Source organism: Cucumis sativus, chromosome 7, assembly GCF_000004075.3.
Source record: "Cucumis sativus cultivar 9930 chromosome 7, Cucumber_9930_V3, whole genome shotgun sequence".
In the NCBI taxonomy this organism is placed as follows: Eukaryota; Viridiplantae; Streptophyta; class Magnoliopsida; order Cucurbitales; family Cucurbitaceae; genus Cucumis; species Cucumis sativus.
This window is the reverse complement of record NC_026661.2, coordinates 16,232,329-16,256,871: the sequence shown is the minus strand read 5'-3', so window position 1 is coordinate 16,256,871 and position 24,543 is coordinate 16,232,329. Positions and strand designations below refer to the sequence as shown.

At 36.2% G+C, this 24,543-nt stretch overlaps 1 protein-coding gene across 4 annotated transcripts; it reads left to right on the top strand.

The window, feature by feature from the left end:
- LOC101215477 lies at window positions 1-20,130 on the top strand. Of its 4 annotated transcripts, XM_011660911.2 has the most exons (14): window positions 1,057-1,217; window positions 1,306-1,380; window positions 1,472-2,180; window positions 2,791-3,283; window positions 3,540-3,691; window positions 3,772-6,810; window positions 6,915-7,124; window positions 9,202-9,405; window positions 9,666-9,869; window positions 17,136-17,291; window positions 17,557-17,907; window positions 18,274-18,700; window positions 19,079-19,163; window positions 19,626-20,130. In XM_011660911.2, the coding sequence occupies exons 1-14, from the start codon at window positions 1,198-1,200 to the stop codon at window positions 19,861-19,863; spliced, it is 6,363 nt and encodes a 2,120-aa protein (XP_011659213.1). In that variant the 5' UTR covers window positions 1,057-1,197; the 3' UTR covers window positions 19,864-20,130. The 4 variants fall into 4 exon arrangements, with proteins under 4 accessions (XP_031744360.1, XP_031744361.1, XP_011659212.1 ...); XM_011660910.2 differs by having other exon boundaries at window positions 4-1,380; XM_031888500.1 differs by lacking the exons at window positions 17,136-17,291; window positions 17,557-17,907; window positions 18,274-18,700; window positions 19,079-19,163; window positions 19,626-20,130 and adding an exon at window positions 13,406-17,106 and having other exon boundaries at window positions 1-1,380.
- The last annotated feature ends 4,413 nt before the right edge of the window (window positions 20,131-24,543 follow it).

Sequence of the window (24,543 nt, the reverse complement as noted above, 5' to 3'; positions counted from 1 at the left end):
CTAACTTGCAATTGTAGAAAAGAAAGGAAAACCTAAAAGTAACTATTTTCCTTTCACTCTCTCTCCCGGCTCCAACGACTCTGTCTACTTCCACTCCTTTTCAGCAGCCCAGTGGCGCTGCCGGCTCTTTCCCGTACAGAGCTCCCGCTGCGGTCCTCCTCCTTCAACTCGTGCCGTTGTTGCCGCTTTCTTCCACTCATTCCGCATTAGCCTCCTTTGTATACGTACTTCAATATGGTGTGTGTGAGATATTAGTCGTTTTCAATTTTCTCCCAGAACACATTCAAATTTATATCTTATGGATGCAAGAAATGCAAACCTTGAAGCTAAACTCAAAGAGTTACTATTTAAAATCAACTCTTTGGAGGTTAAGATATGCTCAGATGCTACAAAAGAGTTCATAAAGTTATTAACAGGGGATAATGGATGTAAGCTGCTCAATTTATATGCAAAAACTTCCCCCAAGTGTTCAGAGCTTTTGGATGCTTGGAAGCTTCAGCGGGGGAAGGCTGGAATGCCATATATATTTTCATTAGTTTCTGCTATTCTGAGTCACCCTGATGGAATTTACCGTGTTAATGACTTGGAGAGATTATCAACTAGTCGTGTTCTTGACATGTTAGCTCGATCACTTGTTGAAGAATGCTTGGGAGACATTAATAGTGAATTAGGCTCCCAAGAGGTAAAGCGCCAAAATGCAGCTTTATTGTTGATGTCTTCAATTGTTCGACGTGGTTCACGTTTGGCTTCTCAAGTTGCAAAGAATTTTGATTTTAAACTTCGTGCATTTTCCAAGTTGACTGAGTTTAGACAAAAGCCAAGTCAGAAAAGATCAAAACATTCGTCAAGAAAGTTGTTTGTTGGGTTTGCTATGTCATTTTTGGAGGTGGGGAAGCCTGAATTGTTGAGGTGGGTCTTGCAGCAAAGGGAAGTGTATGCTGGTGTGCTTCGTGGGCTTGCAAATGATGATGAAGAGACTATTACGTATGTTTTATCAACATTGAGGGACAAGGTCCTTGTTGATGAATCATTGGTACCTCCAGGTCTTCGAAGTGTGCTCTTTGGAAGTGTTACTTTGGAGCAACTGGCCACCATATGTGAAAGAGAGAATGGCGGTCTTGCTGCAGAGACGGCATACCAGGTTTTAACTATGGTTTGTACTGATCCTTGCAATGGGTTGATGCCAAGTCTGAAAAGATGCCCAAATCCTTTAAAAGGTAATCCTAAACGACTACTTGATCTCATGAAGAAGTTGAAAGCAACTGGAGTTATTTATCATAGAGACTTGCTTTTGGCAATTATTAGGGGGCAGCCAGCTTTCTGTTCAACATACTTGGAGGAATTTCCTTACAACCTTGAAGACTTTTTATCATCTAACTGGTCAGGTTTCTTTTTGGCTACTATGATCTTGTTTGTAGTTTTTACTTCATACTATATCTATTATATCTAATGGTGACTGTTCCAATTGCAGGTTTTCTGTTGTTTCTTTGATAGTTAAGTTGGTTTCTTCTGTGAGCAGTGGCTTGTCCACTGAATCTATTGTTTCTCAATCAGATGATACTACTTTGTTCGACAGTACTTATTTAAAAAGCATTTTGAGGTGCCTCTCTTCTCGACCATTTAATCGATCAACAATCAACAAAGGATTGCTTCACTCGAATATTCTTGTAAAACATGGAACTCTACGACTTCTACTTGAAGCATTGAAGTTGGTTGACTCTTTGTTTGTTGTTTTAAACAAAGCATCATCCATCAATACGGAAAAGATGTTGTATTGGTTGTCTCTCAAGCAGGAATTGGAGAATGAAGTTCAAATTTTGCTCCCTGATCCACAAGTGCTACTGACTCTCCTTTCTTCATTGGCTAGCCAATCTAGAGTTCAAGGAGTTAATTTGAAAAGAACCTCTGGTCTGGAACGTAGCTTCCATGGTGTTAAAAAACTAAAAACAACTTCACCAGATCGTGATACTGATATCATTGTTATTGGTGTCGTGTCAAATCCAGATATCGATGAAAAAATGGGGGATATTTGTACGGTAGAGACATCCGAACCGGAAAGGGAACTCATGATTTCTGTAGCCGAACTATGGGATTTGGATCCATTGTCTGCTCTGGTTGAAGTAAAGGATGCAGAGATGTACTTCGTTTCAAAGCTATTGAACGGTCTTACAATCTATCACGTAAGTCTAATTTAAGAGAATATTGTGACATAATACTAATTTTTTTTAAAGCATTATGTGAAATTAGAAAAAAATTAATATATAATGGAAGCATTAAGTTACTTCTTTGGCGGGAGGCTTTGTAATTAAATGATTACCCTAAAACTTTTGGAATTAAAATTTGAATTTCTTAATTTATTCAGTTTAATTGTTGAACTTGGATCATGTATGAAAACGGTAATCTTTATGTTTTGAATCAAAGTTGACTTCGTAGATGGTCAACTATAGCTATCAACTCAAACAATTGATGGACGCTTTTGTATTTGGACACTTGTAAAGAGGATCGTGCTTTGATTTTTTGGGATAGTTGATATACCATCTAGGGTTTAGGGTTAAAAAAAATAATATACAATGTTATCATTGAGCTGATGGCATTGATATGAATATGCATACTATGCAATGTCTTATATTCATAAATCAAACATTTAGAAAAGTATAATGCTTCCGTTTCTGGGATAATTGGTATACTAGTTGTTTATAATGTGCAACGCTATTACTCATTCTTGGAACTGTATGGCATTGTTGAGCTTATCATCTCATGATTTTTATTTGAAACTTATTATTTTTGTAGCGAAGATTGCCACATACATTGGAGGGATCATTTGAATTTTTCATCAATCTTCTTGGAAATCCTTTATTGTTGCCCACTATTCTGCAACATTCTTTGTTATCATTGCTAATTGAATATATTCCATCATCATCAGTGAGGTCAACACATTTTAGAACTCCACCGGGGATGTACAAGCATTTGCAACCGTTTATTACCTTGTTCATACGTTCACCAGACAACGGCATAAGGGATAAGGCATATTATCTGGCCCAAGCTTCTATTCTAAGTACTGGTGCACTTGACCAAAATGTTTATGAAGGTGGATCATGGTTCTTATTTTTATCGAACTATGATCGAGAAACATCATTTATGGAACTTGGGAAAGAGAGTTCAGAGAATTTAATTTATACAGTAATTTCATTTTTATGTGATGCCATTTCCACAGTAGGAAATAACTTATTCAAATATTGGGGTATTGTGAAGAGTTACACCGACCAGTTAAAAGGTGCTAAAGGTAATTTGTAAGTTGTATACGTAGACTTTCTTCCTTTTATCTCAGCTGCTTTGTTTTACTTAATCACATATTTTCTGGATTAACTTGATAAACCAATTGTTGAGGCGCTTGACTTTATGTTGAAAAGATGATGTTACTGTTACCCTTTTTTCCTAATTTTCTTACAATTTCACATGGCCTTTATACATTTAACCACAAATATTTGGAACTCATGAAGCATACACTTCCATCTGTCATTTTATTGTTCTTTTTGCAGATGTCTCACCTAATTTCAGCCCAATCGTCATATGTGTTCTGCAGAAGTGTCTAAGATTGCTCAATTCTGATTCTGTAACCTTCACCCAACTTGACAAAGCCGCTATATCTAATTATGTGAGCAGTACGCTAAAGTATCTCCTGCAGACTCAGGTGCACGTTATTTTTATGAGGGTTTCTAGTAGTGAGGTTGTTTAAAAACTGACATCAAATTATGTATTTATTTGTGATAGGTTGATGCTCAATTACTGGCCTCAGCGATTGAATCTATCTTGTCTAAGAGATTTGACGACCATGGTCCTTTAGATGTGGAATCTGGAAGTTCAAACTGTGAGTGGAGACCATTGAAAAATCTATTACTCTTCTCCCGCAGAATTTCTACTATGCCTAGGGAAGATGTTTTTGCTGATCATTGTCACTTAATGAACGACGAAGAAAAAAATTGTAACATGGAGTTTGATAAAATTGAAGCATCGTCCCTTGGATTTTCCACCTTCTTGAAGAAAACTCCATTTCATGTATTATTTCCTGCAATTATGTGCACTCATCATTCCAATTCTCTCGTACTCCTGAAGATACAAGATTTCCTTCTGCTAAAACTAAGTGAGTTGACATTTGATCATCTTCTATTGCCTTATTTACAGCTAGTCCTATTTTGGATGTATCAAATACGGATCTCTTATAGATTTAAGCCTTTAGTTGAACTTGAGAAGCTTTCCCAAATTTGCATTGTACTTGTTCAGAACATCTTAGCTAAGTTGCTAGCTACAAGAACTCAATCTGTTGCTGTAGGAGATTACAAGGGCTCTCTGTTAAGGCTAGAGGTTCAAGATGTAGCAGAAACCATCTTCTCTCATCCTGCTGTAATATCATCTTTGTCCTGCTCCCTAAACTGTCCTGGGAACTTGGTGTTCGATGCTATTGATTTAAATTTGGAATCTTTGGTTCAGTTGTCTCGGAAGAGTGTTAATATATTAGATCATCACATTGTCAACTTATTGACCACTTCTTGTGAGTATCTCATAACCTCATGTGATGACCAAGATTCGACATTCAGAGGGGTAGTGGAGACTTTTAATGTCTTCATACAGAGGCTATTATCTGAGTTCAGGGACCGATTTGATATCTTTACTGAGACAATGGACCCAATACCGCTTCTCCCCCTGTTTTTTGCTTTACACTCTTTAAATCATTTTATATTTCCTTTTGATCTTCTTGAATTAGTGATTTGGATATTAAAGAGAGTAAATACCAATGGCTTTGTCGTACAGAAATCTGAAATGACCCAGATTCATGGTCTATCATTTGGATTCGGTATTGCTGTCATTGCTTTTAAAGATGTTACAGGCTATTTGCAGTTACCATTATCTAAAAGATTACCGTACCATTTACTCAGGAAAATGGATGAGAAGGATGTATGTAACATCATTGATGAAATTTACACTAAAACAAATGTATTTGCAGTACATTACAAATCAGAGTTTGCAGATGCATGCTTGCTTGAAGTGGTTAAGGCTATTTGTGCTAAGAAATCCATGCTATGTGAATACTTTGATCAAATACATTTAGCAACGTTCAGATCTATTATGAACATGCCTAGTGAGTTGATTTCTTATTGCTTCGATAGGACCAACAAGGAAAAAGCTAAACTGTTGTTTTTTCTTACTGAGGCTAGCTCCTTGCATTTGTCAATCTTTGGGCACTCCATTGTGGATATTATGGACAGGCATTCTCGTCACATGGACAATGAGATGGAAGACAAACTTTTGATTCTTCTGCCCAGTTCTTTGACATACTTGAATTCAGTTGTTGCGAAGTTTGGAAAGAAATGCTGTTATAATTCCAAAGTCATATCTTCAGCATATTCAAGAATTCTTTTTCGTAAATGGAAGATCTTTGTGACTAATAGTACTTTCGACGAAGAATTTGGTGATTTAATTCCATCAACTACTCGAGATTTTATTGATCTTGTTAATAACAGTCTTCTTGGAAAAGCAGTGGGTATGCTAAGGCACTGCTTTGCACTTAATGGAGATCTGGTGACAGTGAAGATGCGATTGAAAGTTTTTAATTACATTTTCCCAGCTTCTTGTTCAACTGATGAAGTTTTAGGATTTGAGGTTGATGAACTTGACTCTTATTCACCAAACCAGGTATTCAATTTTCTCAGCAAGGTTGTTTCGAAGATATCATTTTGTAGGGTGTTGTTATTTCCAGAAGGCTGCGGCATTCAATCTTTTTCAGGAGAAGACGAGTCAACAGAACAATCTTCAGCAAGAAGGTCAAATAATGAAGAATCCTCAAGATTGCAGTACTTGAATACTTTGGTGGGCATCTGGCAGTGGATAGTGAAAAGATTTGCTTTTATCTCTGATATTTATGAGAAAGAAATGGGCAAATCAAGGTTATTCAGATACTTGGAGCTTTTCTTACTGAACAATATTCTTGAACTCAGCACAGAAATGCATGGTGCGCTTGTCAAACAACCATCCATTCCCTTCCTAGAGCAATTGATGAGATTTTCCCTCTTGTATAGGTTCGAGGATCCAACAACAGTAAACATTCTTTACAGCATTCTAGATTTGTTATCTGATGGCAAGTTCGCAGTAGATGCATATTTGCAGCTGCTTCTTGCACACTCCCAGTTTGCTCCCACTATCCAATCAACTCCAAAACCTTCTCATTCCATTGAAACTTTTTTGAGGCCGATGTCCAGCATACTAAGATCACTTGTTATACCATCAAGTAGTCAGCGGGAAACAAATTTCAAGCAAGATTCAAAAGCCACTCAGACAGACTTGAAACGGTTGGTAATTGTTAAGTTGGTCCACATACTTGTGCTGATGAAGGTATGCCATGGTGGCTATGGAAAAGATGATACCATAAATTTCAGAGAACTGTATGCACTGCTTCTGTCTTCTTATGGTGCCACTGTCAGTGAAACTGACTCTACTATCTTGATGACATTAAATGACATTGAAACTATAATTGGATCAGATGCAAAAAATCAAGTCCAAATGGATTTCTTATGGGGGAATGCTGTATTGGGAGTTTCAAAAGAACGGCTTCTAGAGCAGGAACCTTCCTCAAATATCAGCAATGATGCTGAAGCTGTTAAAGAACGTCATCGAAATCAATTTAGAGAAAATCTTCCTGTTGATCCCAGAATATGTGTGTCCACGGTGCTATGGTTTCCTTATGATAGAACTGAATCGGATGAAGAATCACGTTTGAAGAAATATCGAGTAAAGGATCTAGATGATCTCTTTAAGGTAAACAATAATTTTAGTATCATGTATTGCCACAAATTAAAAGTCTTCTTACAATTTGTTTATACTTTTCTGTTCCAAATGAATACCCTAATGCACTGATGCAGGGACATTATCATGGTACTGAACCTGAACGATATGATCCGATTTATGTCTTGCGGTTTTCGATTCATGCTCTGTCAATGGGATACATCGAAGCTTTAGAATTTGCTACTTTGGGTTTGCTTGCAGTTGCATTTGTTAGTTTGTCTTCAGCTAATGACAAATTAAGAAAATTAGGCTACGGAACTCTTGGGGCACTGAAAAACACGGTGGAGGTAATCCTAATATTCTTTTTAAAATATGGTTTCTAGTTGATTTAGCAGAGGATAGCCAGGCTTGTAAAGAATGCTGTGAAGAATTTTTAGTGTTTTGGTGACACTACTGTCTTATGTGTGAAAACATGTGTTTATCACCTTTAAAAGAATTCAATAATGGAATGCGTATTAGAATTCAGATAAAAAAGTGAGAAAATATGCAAAAGAAACGAAGCCATATTTAGGGGCATAAAAGTAGAGTTTAATTTAGCTGGAATTAGGTGTATGTGGTTTGTAGTTCTATGGCTCTTGTAATTGTTTACTTGCTTTTACAATGTTCTCATTTTGGAATTTGGTTATATAGCATATATATTTTTTAATCCTTTTGGGATCCCATTTGTAAGAAAATACATAAGTGATTGGCGGTGTGGAAGAAAGGGTTCTTCTCCAAAGCTGGTAGATTGACTCTGATTGGATCCATGCTGAGTGGGATCCCAGTGTATTACCTTTCCTTGTTCAGGGCCCCTCGTTTGGTGTACAAGAGCATTGAAAAGTACATGAGAGATTCTCTGCGTGAGGGGGTGGATGAAGGTCATGGGTCGTATTTGGTAAGTTGGGAGGTGGTGGGGCGGCTGTGAGTTAGGGGTGTTTAGAGATTGGTAATATTAGAATCTGCAACAGAGCGTTGTTGGCAAAGTGGTTCTGGCGCTTTTCTCTCTAACCTGATTCTTTATGGCATAGGATTATTGTGAGCAAGCATGACTCTCATCCCTTTGAGTGGACGACAAAAGGGGCCTTAAAGGCACATTCCAAAAATCCTTGAAAAATATCTCTTTCGAGCTCCTTACTTTCTCTCGGTTTACTTGTTGTTTTGTGGGGGATGGTAAGGACACTTATTTTTGGGAGGATCAGTGGGTAGGGGAGAATTGTCTTTGTTCTTTATTTCTGCATCTTTATTATTTATCCTCTTCAAAAAATTGTACGATTTCAGATCTTTTGGTTTGTTATGAGAATCCCGTGTCTTTCTCTTTCAGGCTCTGTCGTAATTTAACCACTAGGGAAACGACGGAGGTGGCCTCTCTTTCTTCCTTGCTTGAGGAGTGCTTTTTTAGAAAGGGGAGAAGGGATGTTAGTGTTTGGAACCCTAATCCTAGTCGGGGTTATACTTGTAAATCCTTGTTTCATCTGTTGTTGGATCCTGCCCCTCAAGGAGTCAGTTTTTGATGTGGTCTGCTAAGGTTTCTAAGAAAGTTAGGTTCTTTATTTGGTAAGTCATGCTTGGTCGGGTTAATACCGTTGATAGGCTTATTAGGAGGAGAACTTTGCTTGTTGAACCTTTTTGTTGCATGCTTTAGCGGAAGGCAGAGGAAGATCTTGATCATATATATTGGGATTGCCAGTATGCTCGAGCTGTTTGGAGCTCTTTCCTTCAGGAGTTTGGTGTTAGCTTTGTTGGTTTGTGGAGGGTCAGTGCGACAATCGAGGAGTTCTCCTCCATCTGCCCTTTAGAAATAAAGAGTTTTTTTTATGGCTTGTCAGGGTGCGCGCGGTTATTTGGGACATTTGGGGTGGGAGGAACAATCGGGTGTTTCAGGGTAGGGAGCAGGTGCATAGTGAGATTTGGTCTTTGGTTAGATTTCGTGTGTCCCTTTGGGCTTTGATTTCAAAGAGCTGCTGTAATTATTCCGCAAGAAACATTTTACTTAGTTGGTTTCCGAATTGGGTGGTTTTTTGGATTGCTGTATGCCCTTGTATTCTTTCCTTTTTTCTCCATGAAAGGCATTGATTTCATCAAACAAATATTTTTTTTTGTTAATGAAATACCTATGTGCAACAGCTTGTGATTGAGTGCTTCACATGGCTCAAAGGGTGTTGAGACACTCTAGATACACTTGTTAGGTTTATAGTTGAATACATGTTTTTTTGGCCAAAGAAACAAACTTCCCTTAACTGAATGGAGGGTGGAGTCTAAGTCTACCTAACCCAAGTAAAAATAGAATATTGCACTGCATCACTGGATTTCACTTTTTTCCCCTTTAAAGTTTATGGGTTTTTCCTCCAACTCTTTTACAGCCAAGACAAAACCTTTTCTTTGCAGAATGGTAAGAGAAGAAAGGGTACCACGAGACTTCGGCTCCTCTTAACATACGTGCAGAACGGCATTGAAGAGCCATGGCAGAGAATTCCTTCCATCATTGCTCTTTTCGCTGCAGAGGCATCCTTTATTTTATTGGAACCATCCCATCATCATTATGCAGCAATAAGTAAATTTTTGGTGCGATCTACTAGGTTGAATAGTAAGGTAATATTTTTATGATTGATGCATGTCTTTAACGAAGCAGTTATATGTGTTTTATAATAAGAAATCAGTGAAAATATGCATGTGGAATGAACATGAGGCAAAAAAAAAAAAAAAAAAGTTTTTTGGTTAAGCTCATGATTTCAAAATTTTTGCTGTTGCAGTTAGATTTTCTTTGCAAATTCCAAATTTCTAGCATACACTGTACTTTATAATTCACGTCTGAAGCTGCCCAATTTTCTTTATTCTATTGGCAATTGCAGTCCATTCCTCTGTTTAAGAATTTTCTCTGGAGCAGCTCCGTAAACTTCAAATCTGAAAGGCTATGGATGTTGCGCCTAGTCTATGTGGGGATTAATGTTGATGATGATGCCCGGTTATATATCAAGAACTCAATTCATGAGGATCTGCAGAGTTTTTATGTTTCCTCTCTTTCAGATAATGAGTCTAAGGAGCTTATCCTTCAGGTAAAAAAAGTTCATGGGATCATTGATGTTCTTATTTTAAATTTTACTAATTCTTTCTCTTGCTTGTTATGTGGTGTGTTCTGTGTATTTTTCACTACGGGGTGTGCCAAATAATCAACTTTTAGGTTCTTGTCATTTTATCCCCAGCCCTGTTGATCTTTTGTTCAGTGATGTAACTCTTTACTATTTTACTTGTAATAGTAGCTCTTCACTATTTTGGCATAGCTTTATTTGAAACAACTTTCTATTTTTTCTTTTTGAAACGAAAAACGAGCCTTTTTATAATTAATAAAAAAGACTAATGCTCAAAGTACAAGAGAAATATACCAAGACTAGAAAAGGCTAAAAGAACAAATACAACATAAACCAAGATAACATATTAAAAATACAGCGAGCTGGACAAAACCCTCTGGAACCCAAGAAAAACAAGAACTAAATACAAAGCAAAATGAAAGATCATTCAACAAGGAGCCCCAAATCAGCTGAAATCTTGATCACAAATTGCTTAAAAAACGAATGGAAAGGAAAACACCAAGAGAAGGCAACCAATCTGGCTGCTTCAAGCTTGATTTAAAAATACAATCCTGTGCCCCGGAAGACTTGTTGAAATCTTTCATCTCACCAATAAAAACTGCATGTGTACTAGTGAAAAAGCCCATCAAAGCTTCAATTGGTTGAACAAAATTCTGCAAGGAAGAAAGAAATGTAGAGGAAAAAGTCCAAACATGAAATCTCTCATTTTACAAAAAAAAACCATTATCTTGGTTGAACAATCTGTTAGGATCCCACCTAACAAGGATTATCTCAAGAAGAAAAGATGATCTCAAGAACTCTTAAAAGAACATTTAATTATGAAATATATACTAAAAGATCATAAGAACAAGTAACAAGTAACTCTAGCTTTTCGAGAGGGCTAGACTCTCCCAAGGTTCCCTTACAAGGAAATCTCTCTACAAAATTCTTCATACTTCTCCCCAACCCCTCTCCTACTATTTATAACAAAAAGACTTAACCAACTTACTATCTATTTACTAATATGACCTCACTAACAACCATTTTTATTTTCTCCTAATAATCCACTATTTTCCTATCTAGGGTCCTTACACAATCCTTCCAATGGGCCTTGAGAATCACTAAATTCCCATACATCTTTTAAAATTAAATGTCTGAAGAACCATTTAGTGCTCAAGCCGAAGCTATCCCATATTCTTCAACAAAGGACTTTAAATGAGCTGGAATACCACATTGATGAGCTTTTGAGGGAATTCCAGAGGTAGAGGCATGCTTCTAAAAAATTAAATCTTCCCCAGTTTGAAACAGAGAATTTAGACTCATTTCTAAAGGGTTTTTCAACGATTGATCTTCTCATCTGATCTTATCAAATGATAATCTTTCTTAATACTCACACTAAATGGAGAACTAAAATTTGATACAAGCATTTTTTACGAGGGAACTGAAATTTGGCTAGAAGAACCTTTCAAGAACTTTACACATTTGAATTAGGTAAAGAAAAAACAAAGTATTTAAACTTTGGATGGATCTTACTCTGAGGAATTGGCCTGTTGAAAGAGATAGGGGCTTGAAGTTTTGCACATTTTGTCTCTAAAAGCCCAAAGACGAGTATTTTGATATGAAATCAAATGAACTTTGCCTTTGTAAACCTCTTTTTAGAGACCCCCTTCAACGTCTCTCTCTAACAAAGTGTTTTGGGGATGCTGAATGGTTTAAAGAGTTTCGGTAAAGTCTTGATTTTGAATGTTTTTTTTGTCTTTGCCCTTTTCCCAAATCTGGACGAAGAAGAGAAGGAAGAAGAAGAAAACAAATTGGCTGATGGGTTGAAACTTGGAACTCTACCGGAGGGAATTTCAGAGGGCAATGAAACTGGATTGAAGATGGGAGCTAAAGACTTTTAGAGGCAAGGTGTCAGACCCCTAAAACTAACATCGAGCTTGCCTTGAGAGGTTAGTCGTGGCATGGGGCCACAGACAATAGAGTGACAACTGATCGATGGTGGACTGCTCGAGGACGAAGTCAACGAACGGTCAATGCATCTAGGACCCCCACCTGATGACGGTGGTTGAGTAAGATGGGTGCGTGAATGCCTCAACTTTTAGGGAGGCCGAACAAGACATAGCGCCTAGAAAGTAGGTGGTGGGGTGTGGCACATTTGGCAGTACCAATGTGTCAGCGCTAACCTTCTTGAACGCAGTGGACAAAGGGCTATAAGTGGGAATTGCGCGCACCTGTTGTGGAGCATGGGTGCATGACATGCGCAGGGGTGGTGTGCATGAGAGCAACTGCCACATGGAGTGGGTGGCAAGTGTGTGCGTGTGTGATGGCAGGCCAAACAAGGCACACACGAACGTCGGCAGTGCCATGGGTAGCAATGCCACGGGTTGGGCAGACACGCCACCAAGCCCTCGAGTGGACATGCCACCAAACCCTCGGGCATTACCTTTCAAGCAACCGTTCGAAGGAACTTCCTTTGCACTCGTGGCATCACTAGAAGTGGTCAGTGGAGGGACACTTGTCATCCATCCATGGAGGCTAGGAGGCGGTAAAAAATGAGCATTAGTGGGAGGGGGAGTTATTTTTGGAAGTTAAAGTCCACTACCCCATTTGTTAGTCTAATAGTGTAGTTGATAAAGGAGTAGCCGAGCATGTAAAGTGGCAGGAATAACTACCCACTAATGCCACTCCCCTATCACCAAATAACTTCCCTTCCCCACTATATAAGTGTGCTTGGGGTTTTTCCAACACACATCCACATTTTAGTTTTCACATATCTGAAGAGTGGTTCTTCTCTCTTGATTATCTTGTATAGTGTAGTGATTTTTATGTCAATAAAGAAGATATTTCCACTAATTACTTCCGTCTCTATCTCTCTCAAGTGATTTTTATGCCATGAACCTATTTGTGAGTATTAGTCCCGTTGGAGGACTAAAGGAAACCGAAAGCTGGTCAAGGTAGCTCCTTGACACTGCACAGACTTGAGTGACCCCACACATTTGTCAAACTACACGCTTTTGCTAACCTCACTGGAGTGTGCCCCCATCCCCCTTGGTTGTTTGTTTGCATGCACACCTTGCTATCCGATTTGAGCCCAATGACACAAGGGAAGGTGACCTGCTTATGGAGGGATTTGGAACAACAAAAGAACCATTCTCCAGTTGAAAAGTCTTCGTAGTTGGACGGAAGCAAATGGCTTGAGAAGGAAATAAAAACTTGTTTGAATCATGATTGACCAATGGATTCCATGAGCAATAAAGGAGGCTGAACCGAATCTTTCTCTTTCCTCCTTAATTGCTCCTCTTCAACTTCTAATACTTTATTCCCTCGAAGTTCCAATTTATTTCTCTTATTTAAAAGTGACTCTTAAACTTTTTTGTCTATTGAATTTCCAGAGGTGAGACAAGCTAATTGTGAAGAGATACCTTTTTCAATAAAACTGGATTAATAATCTCTCCTGTTAAATAAAACCGGATGACCTTTGGACTTGTTTGGAATTTAATTCATTGCTGCAATTTTATAAAAAGGTGGGGAACCCAATTGGCTCTTGGATGGCTGAACAGAAAATGATCTGTCAAGGACTTCCGGCTTCTCTTTGAGTAAGGTCTTGATTTTCCGGTTTGTAGGAACCAAGGATTGACTAGATGTGAATTGAGCACTAATTTAGTCGGCAAGTTCTGAGTGTTCTTCAGTTGATTCTGAAGCTTTAACTTGCTGAAATTTACCGATTTGACAAATGGGCTTCTGGCAAATTGTGGATGCAACTTTTCTGGCAGAAGGTATTCAAGCTTAACACTTAATGGATCACTTTCAACCTCTTCATTCTTCAAAACTTGATTTAATCTAACATCATCTGGGTTTGAAAAATCATAAACAAATAAATCTCGGGATATCACCAAAATTTAAGAAAATGTTTTCCCCTTCTCTTCATTGATTTCTATTGTTGCTGGAATTAACCCACAGTTTTTTTTTACTTGAATTTTGGCTTCTGGTGCATTTAAAAAGTTCAAAGTTTCCATGGAGATGACTACTGACCCCAAATTAGCTCCAATAACTTCTGTTGAAGTTAGAGCAAAAGTATGAAACATCTCCCTTACTTCATTCTATACAATTGGGTTCAATATATATAGGCATACATGGAAACTCTAACTAAAGACTAGTAAATTACAAAAATGTCAGACAAGTCCTAGTTCTCTCTTAAAATGTGAGTTCTATTAAGAGATGGGTAAGTTTACGCTTGCTAGAGAGGAGTTCTAGGTTGGAACTGTAGGGAATGATAGGAAGATCTATATTGAGGAATGGAATGGAAGGAAATCCAGTAAGTTGGAGTTGGATTTGGGAACCTCATCTTGGGTAAGGGACTGTTTAAAGGTAGTGGCAGATGCGAGTTACTCCTTGGGTTTTTAGCGAAGAAAAAAGATGGATTTCGCCATAATCTTTTCTCAAGTGTTGGAGAATTTAAGAGACTTGCTATTATTTCCCAAAAATCGTTTAAGGGGGGAAGGTAAGTGAGGATTTTCATTCTGGAAGGAAGTAGAGGAAGTGGTTGGTATTCATTAGCAAGGGAGGTCTTGACAGGTCTTCTGGATTCAAGTCAAGCAACGAAATGCAAGAGTCAAATTTCTTGACTCGAAGAGGAAGAAAGTGTTCCCCATTGTCGGTTGCTAATATAAAGAACAGCATGTCGAATGGTGGTCGGCCATATCAAAAAAATTTCTAGAGATTGGAGGAAGAGGTTAAGGCGGTGAAAGCTGATAGAGACAATGTTATGGATTTTGTGTTTGTGTGTCACTCGACGATTATAATCAAGAAACTTAAGGCTTTGATAGATTGGGGAGTCTTGAAGCAACTATTTGAGAAGCCTTCGTATATTAGTTGTGGATTCAATATTTTTTGTGCGAATTTGGCGGTGGGGATTTGTGATTCAGTTTCAGAGGCGAAGGACCTTATCCGACTTGGGTCGTCATTTTGAACTCAAGATTTCTCCTTTCAACATGGGGATTTTCATGTGATTGGAGAGGAGAGGAGACAGGAATTTGGTCGAAGATGGGTCACAATGTAACGAGGGAGTTTATCGAATCCCTAGCTTCTTGGTGTGGTGGTCTTTCTAAAAAAGAACCTTCTTTTAAGTCTAATTGGTTAAAGGAAGTGAGCTTTAAGGCAAACGACAATGAAGATGGGTTATTTTGGTCGAATGTATTGTGAATCACCAGGGGTTCTCCTTTTCGGTGAGGTTCTATGTTGGCTGGGGACAAGAAAAAGAAAGTCAGAACTTGTTGGAGGTACAAACCTAGCAGCCCCTTAGTCATTTAGTCTAACGTTGGGTTAGAAGAGGAAGGATAGGGGAAGTCACGTTGAATTCCACTAATAGTGATGGGCCGGCGGTGGTTAAAGGCCACAATGGGCATAAGAAGGGTAAAGACAAGCCATTGGGTACTGTTGATTTGTGAGGTGGGAGTGACGTGAAGATGGGCTGAGTTGGAGTGGACAAGAGTTATTCATCTGTTCATTCTTTAGGGTCTCTCAAGAAATCCCTGTTGAGCAAAGGAAATATTCAAAGTGGGCTGTCGAGGTTTAGACTTGAGGCCTATGACGAGGTTCAGAGGAATTCTATGGGTTTGGATTCAATCCATTAGCATTTGGTGACTGAAAATTTACCAGCTAAGGAAGGTGACGAGCATCCGAGGGTTCTTTTGGAAAAGAAGTTTAGATTTGGGCCATTGGATTTGGTTTTTGACAATGGAGATTTTGATTCATACTTGTCGATTGTAAGTTATTATGATGATTATGAGTTTTTGTTGACTCCAGTTAGAAAGAATTCTTCGAAGGTGGAGATGGAAGATTTGTTTGAAAATGGGGATGGTTCAAGAGAGTTTTCATCTTCGCTCGTGTTGATCAAGAAGTTTACTGAGCGAGTTATTCCTTTCAAGGGGGCTTCAGAGGGTGACCCTGTTAAGAGTATTCCTAAAGAGGACTTGTCAAAGTTGGATGTTTGCATTGTGAAGACTTTGAAATCGCCTTTAGTACGCACTAGGCACTTTTTTTTTTGTAGGTTAGGCAAGTGGGTTTTCTCCCAACTCCAATCAAGTGGAGAGCTCGTGTGGTGGGACAGATCAGGTAAGACCTCTTTCTTTGGTTCCTTGTCTTCCAGGTGGCTTGGGAGAGTATGAGAGGGGAGGTGGTGTCTTTTCTTCTAAATTGTGTTTTTGGTCATTCGGGAGTTGAATGTTTTCTCTCCTTCGGGTTGTGCCTTATCCCTTGAGCCTGTCTATTCTTTAGGAGACAGGTGGCCAGAAGAAGTGAGTTTTGCAGTTGGAGGATTGCTAGTATTTGGAAGCATGGGAAGGTGGAGTGGAAAGTTCTTGAGGTTGAAGGTGGGTGGGATTCTGATGCTGTGGAACTCAAGATCGTGTGTTGCCATTAAAGTGATTCCTAGTAGACATTCCGTTACTATTGCTTTTCTGGATGGTGAAGAGTTTTGGGTCACATGAATTTATGGTCCCCCAAGGATTAGTGATAGAAGTTTGTTTTGTGAGGAGCTAGGAGATATTTTTGGTTATGGTGGGTCGAGATGGTGGTGATGGGTAATTTTAATGTTGTTCAGTTTCCGAATGAGAGTTTTGGAGAGGTCTATGAGATGTTTTGATAATTTTATCGATGACTGAGTTATTTGAGACCCTCCTCTTGTCGGGGGCAAATTTACTTGGGCCAATAGTAGGGTGGCTATTGATAGGGTCCTTATGTCGGAAGCTTGGATTGAGAGGTTTGGGAACCCTAGGTAGGTAAGAGGGTCTAAAATCACTTCGGATCAATAGGCCCTTATTTTGACTAATGGTAGGTTGAATTGGGGTGCAGTCCTTTTTCGTTTCGAGAATATGTGGTTTGATCATCCTTCCTTTGGAGCGAATATATTTCTAGGATGGTGGGTTATACCAATTACTGTGGATGAAGCGAATATATTTCTAGGATGGTGGGTCATACCAATTACTGTTGAGCTAACCTTATTTTGACATTAACATCCTTCAAGAACAACCCATATGTTAGAATCTTTCTTTCTCTTGCTCAAGATGGATTGAGAGTGGGGTGGGGAGGATTCTTTTATTGGTAGGCTCGTCCTGCTGGGACGGTCACGTCCTTCGGACATAGTATTTTCTAGTTTCACAAGTAGTTTTCTCCTGTATCTGCTTTTCGATTTTCTTTTACCATTGGGCTTTTACGAAAGAGTTTTTATTGTCTTCTGCTTTATTTACATTTTAGGTAATGAAGAAGTCTGTTAAGTTGCAAAGGATGGCATTTTATTTGGTGGAAAATGGCCTGTTTTCATGGTTATGCTCTATCATTTCAACCTCTAGCAGGAGACTTACTGAAGATCAGAAATCCATTTTTCCGAAGCAGCTGGCTTTGGTATTAGAGGTAACAATTGTTTTCACTCATGGTTAATAGCTTAACTACACTCGTGTTTAATTATTTTCATTAATTTACCACGGGGGGTGTGCACTTGTCCATAATTATGGATTTTATACCTGAAACTGAATTGACGCTCTCCATTTTTTTCTGAAACGGAGACAAGAATTGATGCTCTCCATTAAAACTCAAAGACTGAGTACCATCTTTTTCCTCAATCAAAAAATAAGTTTAAATCAATAACTCATTTTCTCATCAATGTTTCTGGATTCAGGTTGTCAATAATGTCATTTCATTCAGAAACATCTGTGAGTGGTTGCAAAAAGATGCCCTCGAGCAGCTAATGGAATTTTCATCTAATATTTTCAAAATCCTGGTTGGTGGTGAGCAATTGCTGCTAATAGAAGGGGCACTTGTTAATCAAATTTTGCAGATAATAACATCCGTGCTCAGAATATCACAGAAAAGAAAAATTTTCCAGCCCCATTTTACGTTTTCCATTGAGGGCCTGTTCCACATTTATCAGGCTGTTCACAAATTAGATTGTACAAGACTGGGTTCAAATTCAGCTAGCGGACTCAAAATGATACTCATGAACATGCCACAAATATCACTTCTACGCATGGTATCTCTCTCTCTCTCAAAAAAAAAAAGAAGAAATCTAGCCATTGCTTTGTATGCTTGCTTTTTGAAAAATGTTTTAATGAGAATTAATGTAGGGCTCAAAGAATATGAACAGTGATACCAGAAGAATTCCTTTTCTTGTTCTTGTGTCGAAATAATAAACTAATGAATTATTCTTGATCCCGTTCGTCAAAGATCCCTATTCTTAGTTTCAATTTTTCCCGGTTTATCAGAACCTTTTTTTCGATTTATTACATAAGTAGTGAACAAATTCAATGAATTTTTAAATTCTATTTTATATTAAAATAACTAGAGAAAATTTTAATGTATTAAAGGGTTTGTGATATGATTCTTTGATTTCTTGAAGGACCCAAAGAGGTGCTCAGGTTTTCTGTCATGGGCAGTTTCCACCGCTTTAGAGTTTGATTCTAGAATGATAGCCAAAGAATCTCATTTGGGTTTAATAAGTGAATCTGATGAAGAGCATTTTGACGAATCCTTGACATCAAAGCTTTTACGTTGGTTATCTGCTTCTGCAATTCTTGGAAAGGTTTCCCTGAAATTTGATTGCATGCATCTCCGAACTTCAGAAAGATTGAGTGGAACGCTCTACTCTCTATTGGAACATGTTAAAAATACACGTGATGACAATAGTCTACAAGAATTTGGTTGTGAGGGGCTCTTAGCTGCAAATATTTTCTATCTTCAACAACATCTTCAGAGTAGTTTCATGGTGCTCCCCGTGGTGATATCTGCCCTTTGTCTCCTCCTTTTTGATGCTCTCATTTCTGCAGGTATTCCTGCATTTCATTTTTCTAACAAAAATTTATTGTCATTGAATTATCATCTTGGGGTAAATTCTTTTTTCTTACTTTGAAACTCATATCTACAAGCCCAACTCAAATGGCATTTGATGCACATACTCGGTCTGTTTTTGTTAAGCCCTCGATCCCTATATTTTCTTTCTGCTCACCTGGGAAACCGTCCCTTGACATTTTGATAGATGAGCACCTGGTCAAAGCATTTCTGTAGTGTTAGCAGCTTTAATCTAATTTATTCCCTTGATATTTTGAACAATGCATTAAGTCAATTCAAAAGCATTTCGATTGCATTTTTGCATTACTTTGTTGTCACACATGTAGTCTGATAACCTAGTTTTTATTATGAAACAGATCTCTTTCATAGTGAAGGAGCTGATTTGGCACAACATTTGTCAAAGATACGTTGTCCGGAAGAAGTTAATCCTGCATGGAGATGGTATCCAAATCCTATCCAAACCCTTTTTGTTTTACGTCTTTTCAGCTAATCCCTACGAGAGATGCCATGATATCAACCCATTTAAAACTATTTTGGCATATTTGAACCATTACTAATTCAAGACGAATGACAATTCCCCCCTTCAACTTATAATTCTATTGTGGTGAAGTAACGAAGATTTAGTTTTGAAATTTATTTAAAATTTTCCCCCTTTTGATTTAGGTTTTTAGCTTATTCCTATTTAGATCAAAACTTCTTTTGTTCAATGTTGCATTTTGGATATAAGCAGCTTCTATACATTTAGCTGAGGAACTTATCATGCCAACCGAGTATGATAATTTAAAACAATGCAGCTTCAAATAAGAATTTGCCAGCTTAAAAATGAAAATATAGTTTGTCTGATATTTTATATTCTCTTGATGGTGCTAGCTATGTTCAATAAATCAATCTCTTTTATTTCAGGACGTTCTACCAACCATGGAAAGATTATTCATTGGAATTAACAAATTTGCAGAAGATGGATGAAGTTCATGCATGTCAAACTCTTCAACTCGTGATCTCAAATATTCTGAGTAAAAAGCCTCTCGATCTTCAAGTTTTGTTACCTCAAGACATTGAGATTTCACGAGTATTTGAGTGGGAGAGAAATCTCATAAGAACCCAAGATTCAAATCCTCAACAGAAAAAGGTTAGTCTTTAGAGTCGGCATTGTTCGTTTTTGTATACATAGATAGTTCAATTGTATACATAGATAGCTCAAAGTAGTGTTGATAATTGATCTAGAGTTTATAAAAGTAGATGTGTTTATCTGATTTGGATCCATTTGTACAAAAATGATTGAAATTTTGACATATTCTCAAAAAGTAGTGAAAGAAGTACAATGGTTAAAGCAGCTAGTTTTTTCAAACATAAGTGATCTGCTTTTGATGAGGTCACTTAAAAGAGAGACTATGGCTGGCTAGTTGCCCCTCTTCGAGTGCCTCTTTAAGTTGCCCCATTATGAGACGTTGAGAATAATTGTTGATGTGCGATATATCTGTGAATTGATGTGGTTGATATCAATATTAAATATTCATAGATATCTCTAACATCTTTTATAAATGATCATACAACATAAAAGAAATTTTGTCCATTTTGTAAATAACAATAGCAATACATAAGAAATAAGAATACTAATTCCAATATCAATAAGAAACTAATAACAATTGCCATACTAGTAAGAAAATCAATAAGAATACTAGTTACACTATCAATAAGAAACTAATAACAATTCCCATAACTTAATTTGGGAGTACAAACAATTTAATTATGAATCCAAAGAGTTCTTATAAATTTTGATAATCTTAGTCAAATTTATTTTGTTGATATCGATATTTGATAGATATATCTTAGAAACCTCATTTTAATCCTTATTTGGATGAGGGGTAAATTGTTGGCGAGTGTTAAGCATCACTCGTTAGTTTACAACATTGATTTTATGATAGATCCATGTGTTAGTTATTGGTAGTGGAGGATCGGTTGCGAGGTTTCCTTGATGTAATCCATCTTATGATATTGTATATCCTTAATGGATTTTAGGGAAGACCTCTCATGTCTGTCTCTCCTCTCCAATCTCCTCAATAGTTCATTATTCATATACTTCCATGTTGAAAACAAATATTCAATAAAGTCGTCATAGGCGACCACCTCACGATAATCATGGCATATAGATGGAAGGTACTTTTCCTTAACACATCTAACAATTACAATTTTTTTGGTCACATCAAGATGTCTTCATTGAATAGTTTCTTTACAAATTTTCTTTTCTGTAACACTAATTAGTTTGATTAAGTTATACCATAGATTAATGTGTAAAACTAGCATTTCACTCTATAAGAACTTCTCATTAAAATGGGTACGAAACTTTCTTATTGTATTTTCTACGCGATTATACTAATTTGATATTTGCTCAACCTAAATGTTTTATATGATCAGTATTGTTCTCCTCTCTAGAGATGTGACAAGAAAAGAGCAGTACTAACAAAGTTTGCAACAAAAACAATATCTTCAACGAGGTTGTCGAACCCAACAAGCAAAGTTTTCTTTTTGCATTCGACTCTACTTTGAGTTGTGGGTTGGTCTTGGTCCATTCCTATTGAATTGTTGACAAGCCCTCCAAGACCCCTTTAGCTTCAACAAATTGATACCTCACATCTTCCTAGTGAAATTACAAATTTTCATAATCACTCAACCTTCGTGATCACAAACAATCCATCCAAGCCTAGTTCATTCTTGGTGCAAACCAAGACGAATAATAAGGAATATAAAATGTAAGGATCAAAGTAGGATTTGAAATTTAAACTACTCAACATCACGTGAAAGTTGTAAACGAATAATAAAATATAAAATAACATAAAGAAAACAAATAATGTGCTAGAAGTTTAGTGGGGGTAGAGGTTCATAATTTGGAATTTTAGGTCTTTTAAGTTATAGTTAATAAAATGATGATTAACTATAAGGCATCATTTTAATAAAATGGATGTGTTGGATAAAGGTGGGTACCATTTTAATAAAGTTTTCACTTTTGGGTTTTGCATATCATCAAACATACTTTCATTTTAATAACTTTGTTATACAAAAGAAAGAAAAAACTTGGGTGTAGTTTCACCCAACACCCAATCATATTGTGCCATATGACATACATTTTTTTAATGTAAAAATGATTTTGTTTTTAGTATCTTTTTTTTTGTGTGGGAAAAAGAGAAGAGTGGAAATAGATGCAATGGGCAAAACAGAAGAAACTTTTAAAATAAATGTATAAGCAAACATCAAAATAATTTTTCATGTGACACTCTTTACTAATCTAAATATTTTATTTAGAGGGCCTTTACTTTGAATTTAAGTAAAACTACGACTTTGAAGCTATCAAATTGAACATGCTATGTGAATTTGGTCTTGAAATGATAATAACAAGAAATTATAATTCTTAGATGAGTGTTTATTAGTAAATCTCTTCATGAACTTATCTAAAATATTTATTATAAGTATACATTTGACAACTCATCCATTTTCTTTTATAATATCTCCATTTATTATTTAAATTTTAAGATATTAAAGTAAAACATAAAATTAAATATTTCTTTTTTCTTTTTAAAGAATTAAGTGACGTAGATGATACGATTCTGGGGAAAAAATGGGCCAAACGAACTATATAACAAATTGACAAAATATTTACAGTATATATAACAGAATGAAAAAGTCCGTTAAATGGCCATTTTTTTAAAAAGGAACTTGTTTAGTTCATGCTAAAAAGTCGATAGGACTGCAAGATTGTTAACTCTCTCATTTTGTAAAAAATAAAATTAATTTTTACTCTTTTTCTTTGCCTAAGAAAAATAAGAACATTGTTTTTAAATTTTCAAAGAATTTAAAAAACAAATGTAAGAAAAGTATGGTTCTTCTCAATGAGTTAAGAAAATATAAATAGATGAAAAAATGTAGGAATAAAATAAACAATTTCCCAATCTTTTGGTCTTAAATACCTATTGGACGAGATCCTCGAAAAATTTGATTCGTTGAAGTGAACTTCATATATATCATCCTTTGATGTTTTCTCTAGTAAACTTGTTTTGAGAGTTCTACAACTTGTTATTAATGTTGATTTAATTAAACAATGAAATTATCGAAGGGAATAAATTTTAAAACTAGAATTTAAAAACTCAAATATTATGTATATGTAATTATAATAATAATAACGATGGAAACGATATATAAAAATAAGGTAAAGAAATAAAGGACGGGAATTGGGATGTGAGGTGAAGAACCGAGACTGCTAAAACTATGTATGTCTAAGAGTATTTTTTTAACTCAAAACCAAACACAAAATCTCTTTGGTCCAAGTGTTCATTTTAACTTTTAAAATAATCTACTTAGAATATCGTATATGTAAGATAGCCACAAAATATTACAACTCAAGCATACAATAACTATGAAATATACATGATTGACTATCGTAACTGAAACATATTCACACATAATATCGATGCATGCTTCAATAATTTAGTTTTTTTAGTTAACTTGAAAATCTATAATTGAAACATTCAACTTGAAAAACAAACTTAAAAAGTACAAAAAAAAAAAAAAAAAAAGAAGAAGAAGAAGTGCAAAGCTTCATTTTAATTCTCAAAACAACTCGTAAATGTCTAAGTGTGACTTCCAAACACAAAACTAACTAACAAATAAAATTAAGTGTTTAAATAACGCTTTAACTTTCCAAACAAGTTAAAACTACTGAAATATGATTTCACATGTGAAGTTTACTAAAAGTGTGAATCAAATCTCAAGATAACTTAAAAACATGTAAGTCAAACATTTTACCACTACTACAAAAAATGGTTACTTGACTTTTTACCTGTCAAATATTTGTTTACTTGACGCGTTTCAATGAAGGAGATTTACTTGACAGTTTTTAAGTATCAAGTAAAACTATAATTGACAGTTTATAACTGTTAAGTATATGAGATTACTTGACATTTTTTACGTGCGAGTAATCCAGTGTCAATAATAAGAATTTTTTATTTTTTTCATTTACAGTTTTTAAGCGTCAAGCATTTGTTTATTCTTGACACGCTTTGCATGTCATTTTTTATTTTTTTTTATAATTTTCGAATAAAAATTTATATATTTAAAATATCCATATAATTTATCATGCACCTATTTTGAAGTCCAACAATGACGAACATAAGTAAAACAAGAGAGTGCACAAATGTGCTACACATTAATTGAACAAGTGAATCAACCAAAACTTTCCATCAAAGAACTAATATTTTAACAAATTGCATATAGTTGGTCATTACACGCTTAAAAATTACAATAGTCCAAATTTTCTATCATATGGAGAAATTGTTCTACCTACCTCTATGTCTAATATAAACAAAATATATGCCTAGCCCAAAAGTGTACCATATCAACATTGAGATTTACTATATCTAATATCAACAAAATATACATGTCTAAGATAGCCCAAAAAATAAACTCTCAAACCAACCTAAAAACTATCCAAGAAATGCCCAAATGTAACTTTTAAACTCAAAACGTACTAGAAATTACTAACAAAAATTCTAAGTTGCGACACTTTAACTGTTAAAACAACTTAAAAACGAGTGGTTGTGACTTTCAAACTCAAAATCAACATAAAAAGTTTCTAATGATATAATAGTTAAATTGAAAAATTAATATCAATATCCATGTCAATATATACTTTAATCCTCAAATCTAAGACTTACTAAATACAATTTTTCAAGGAGCTTGTCTTATTCTCGTTCAAACAGTATATATTAAACTTTTCAATCTCACAACTCATTCTAGATTTCTTCGAGCTTTCTCCACCATCTCATCACAC

Bases quoted from the DNA above. Each gene is read 5' to 3' on its own strand.
- LOC101215477 (XM_011660910.2), top strand. From the start codon at position 299: ATGGATGCAAGAAATGCAAACCTTGAAGCTAAACTCAAAGAGTTACTA. The intron at 7,125-9,201 runs GTAATCCTAATA...TTTTCTTTGCAG, and splicing joins CACTGAAAAACACGGTGGAG to AATGGTAAGAGAAGAAAGGG. The intron at 18,701-19,078 runs GTATTCCTGCAT...ATTATGAAACAG, and splicing joins TGATGCTCTCATTTCTGCAG to ATCTCTTTCATAGTGAAGGA.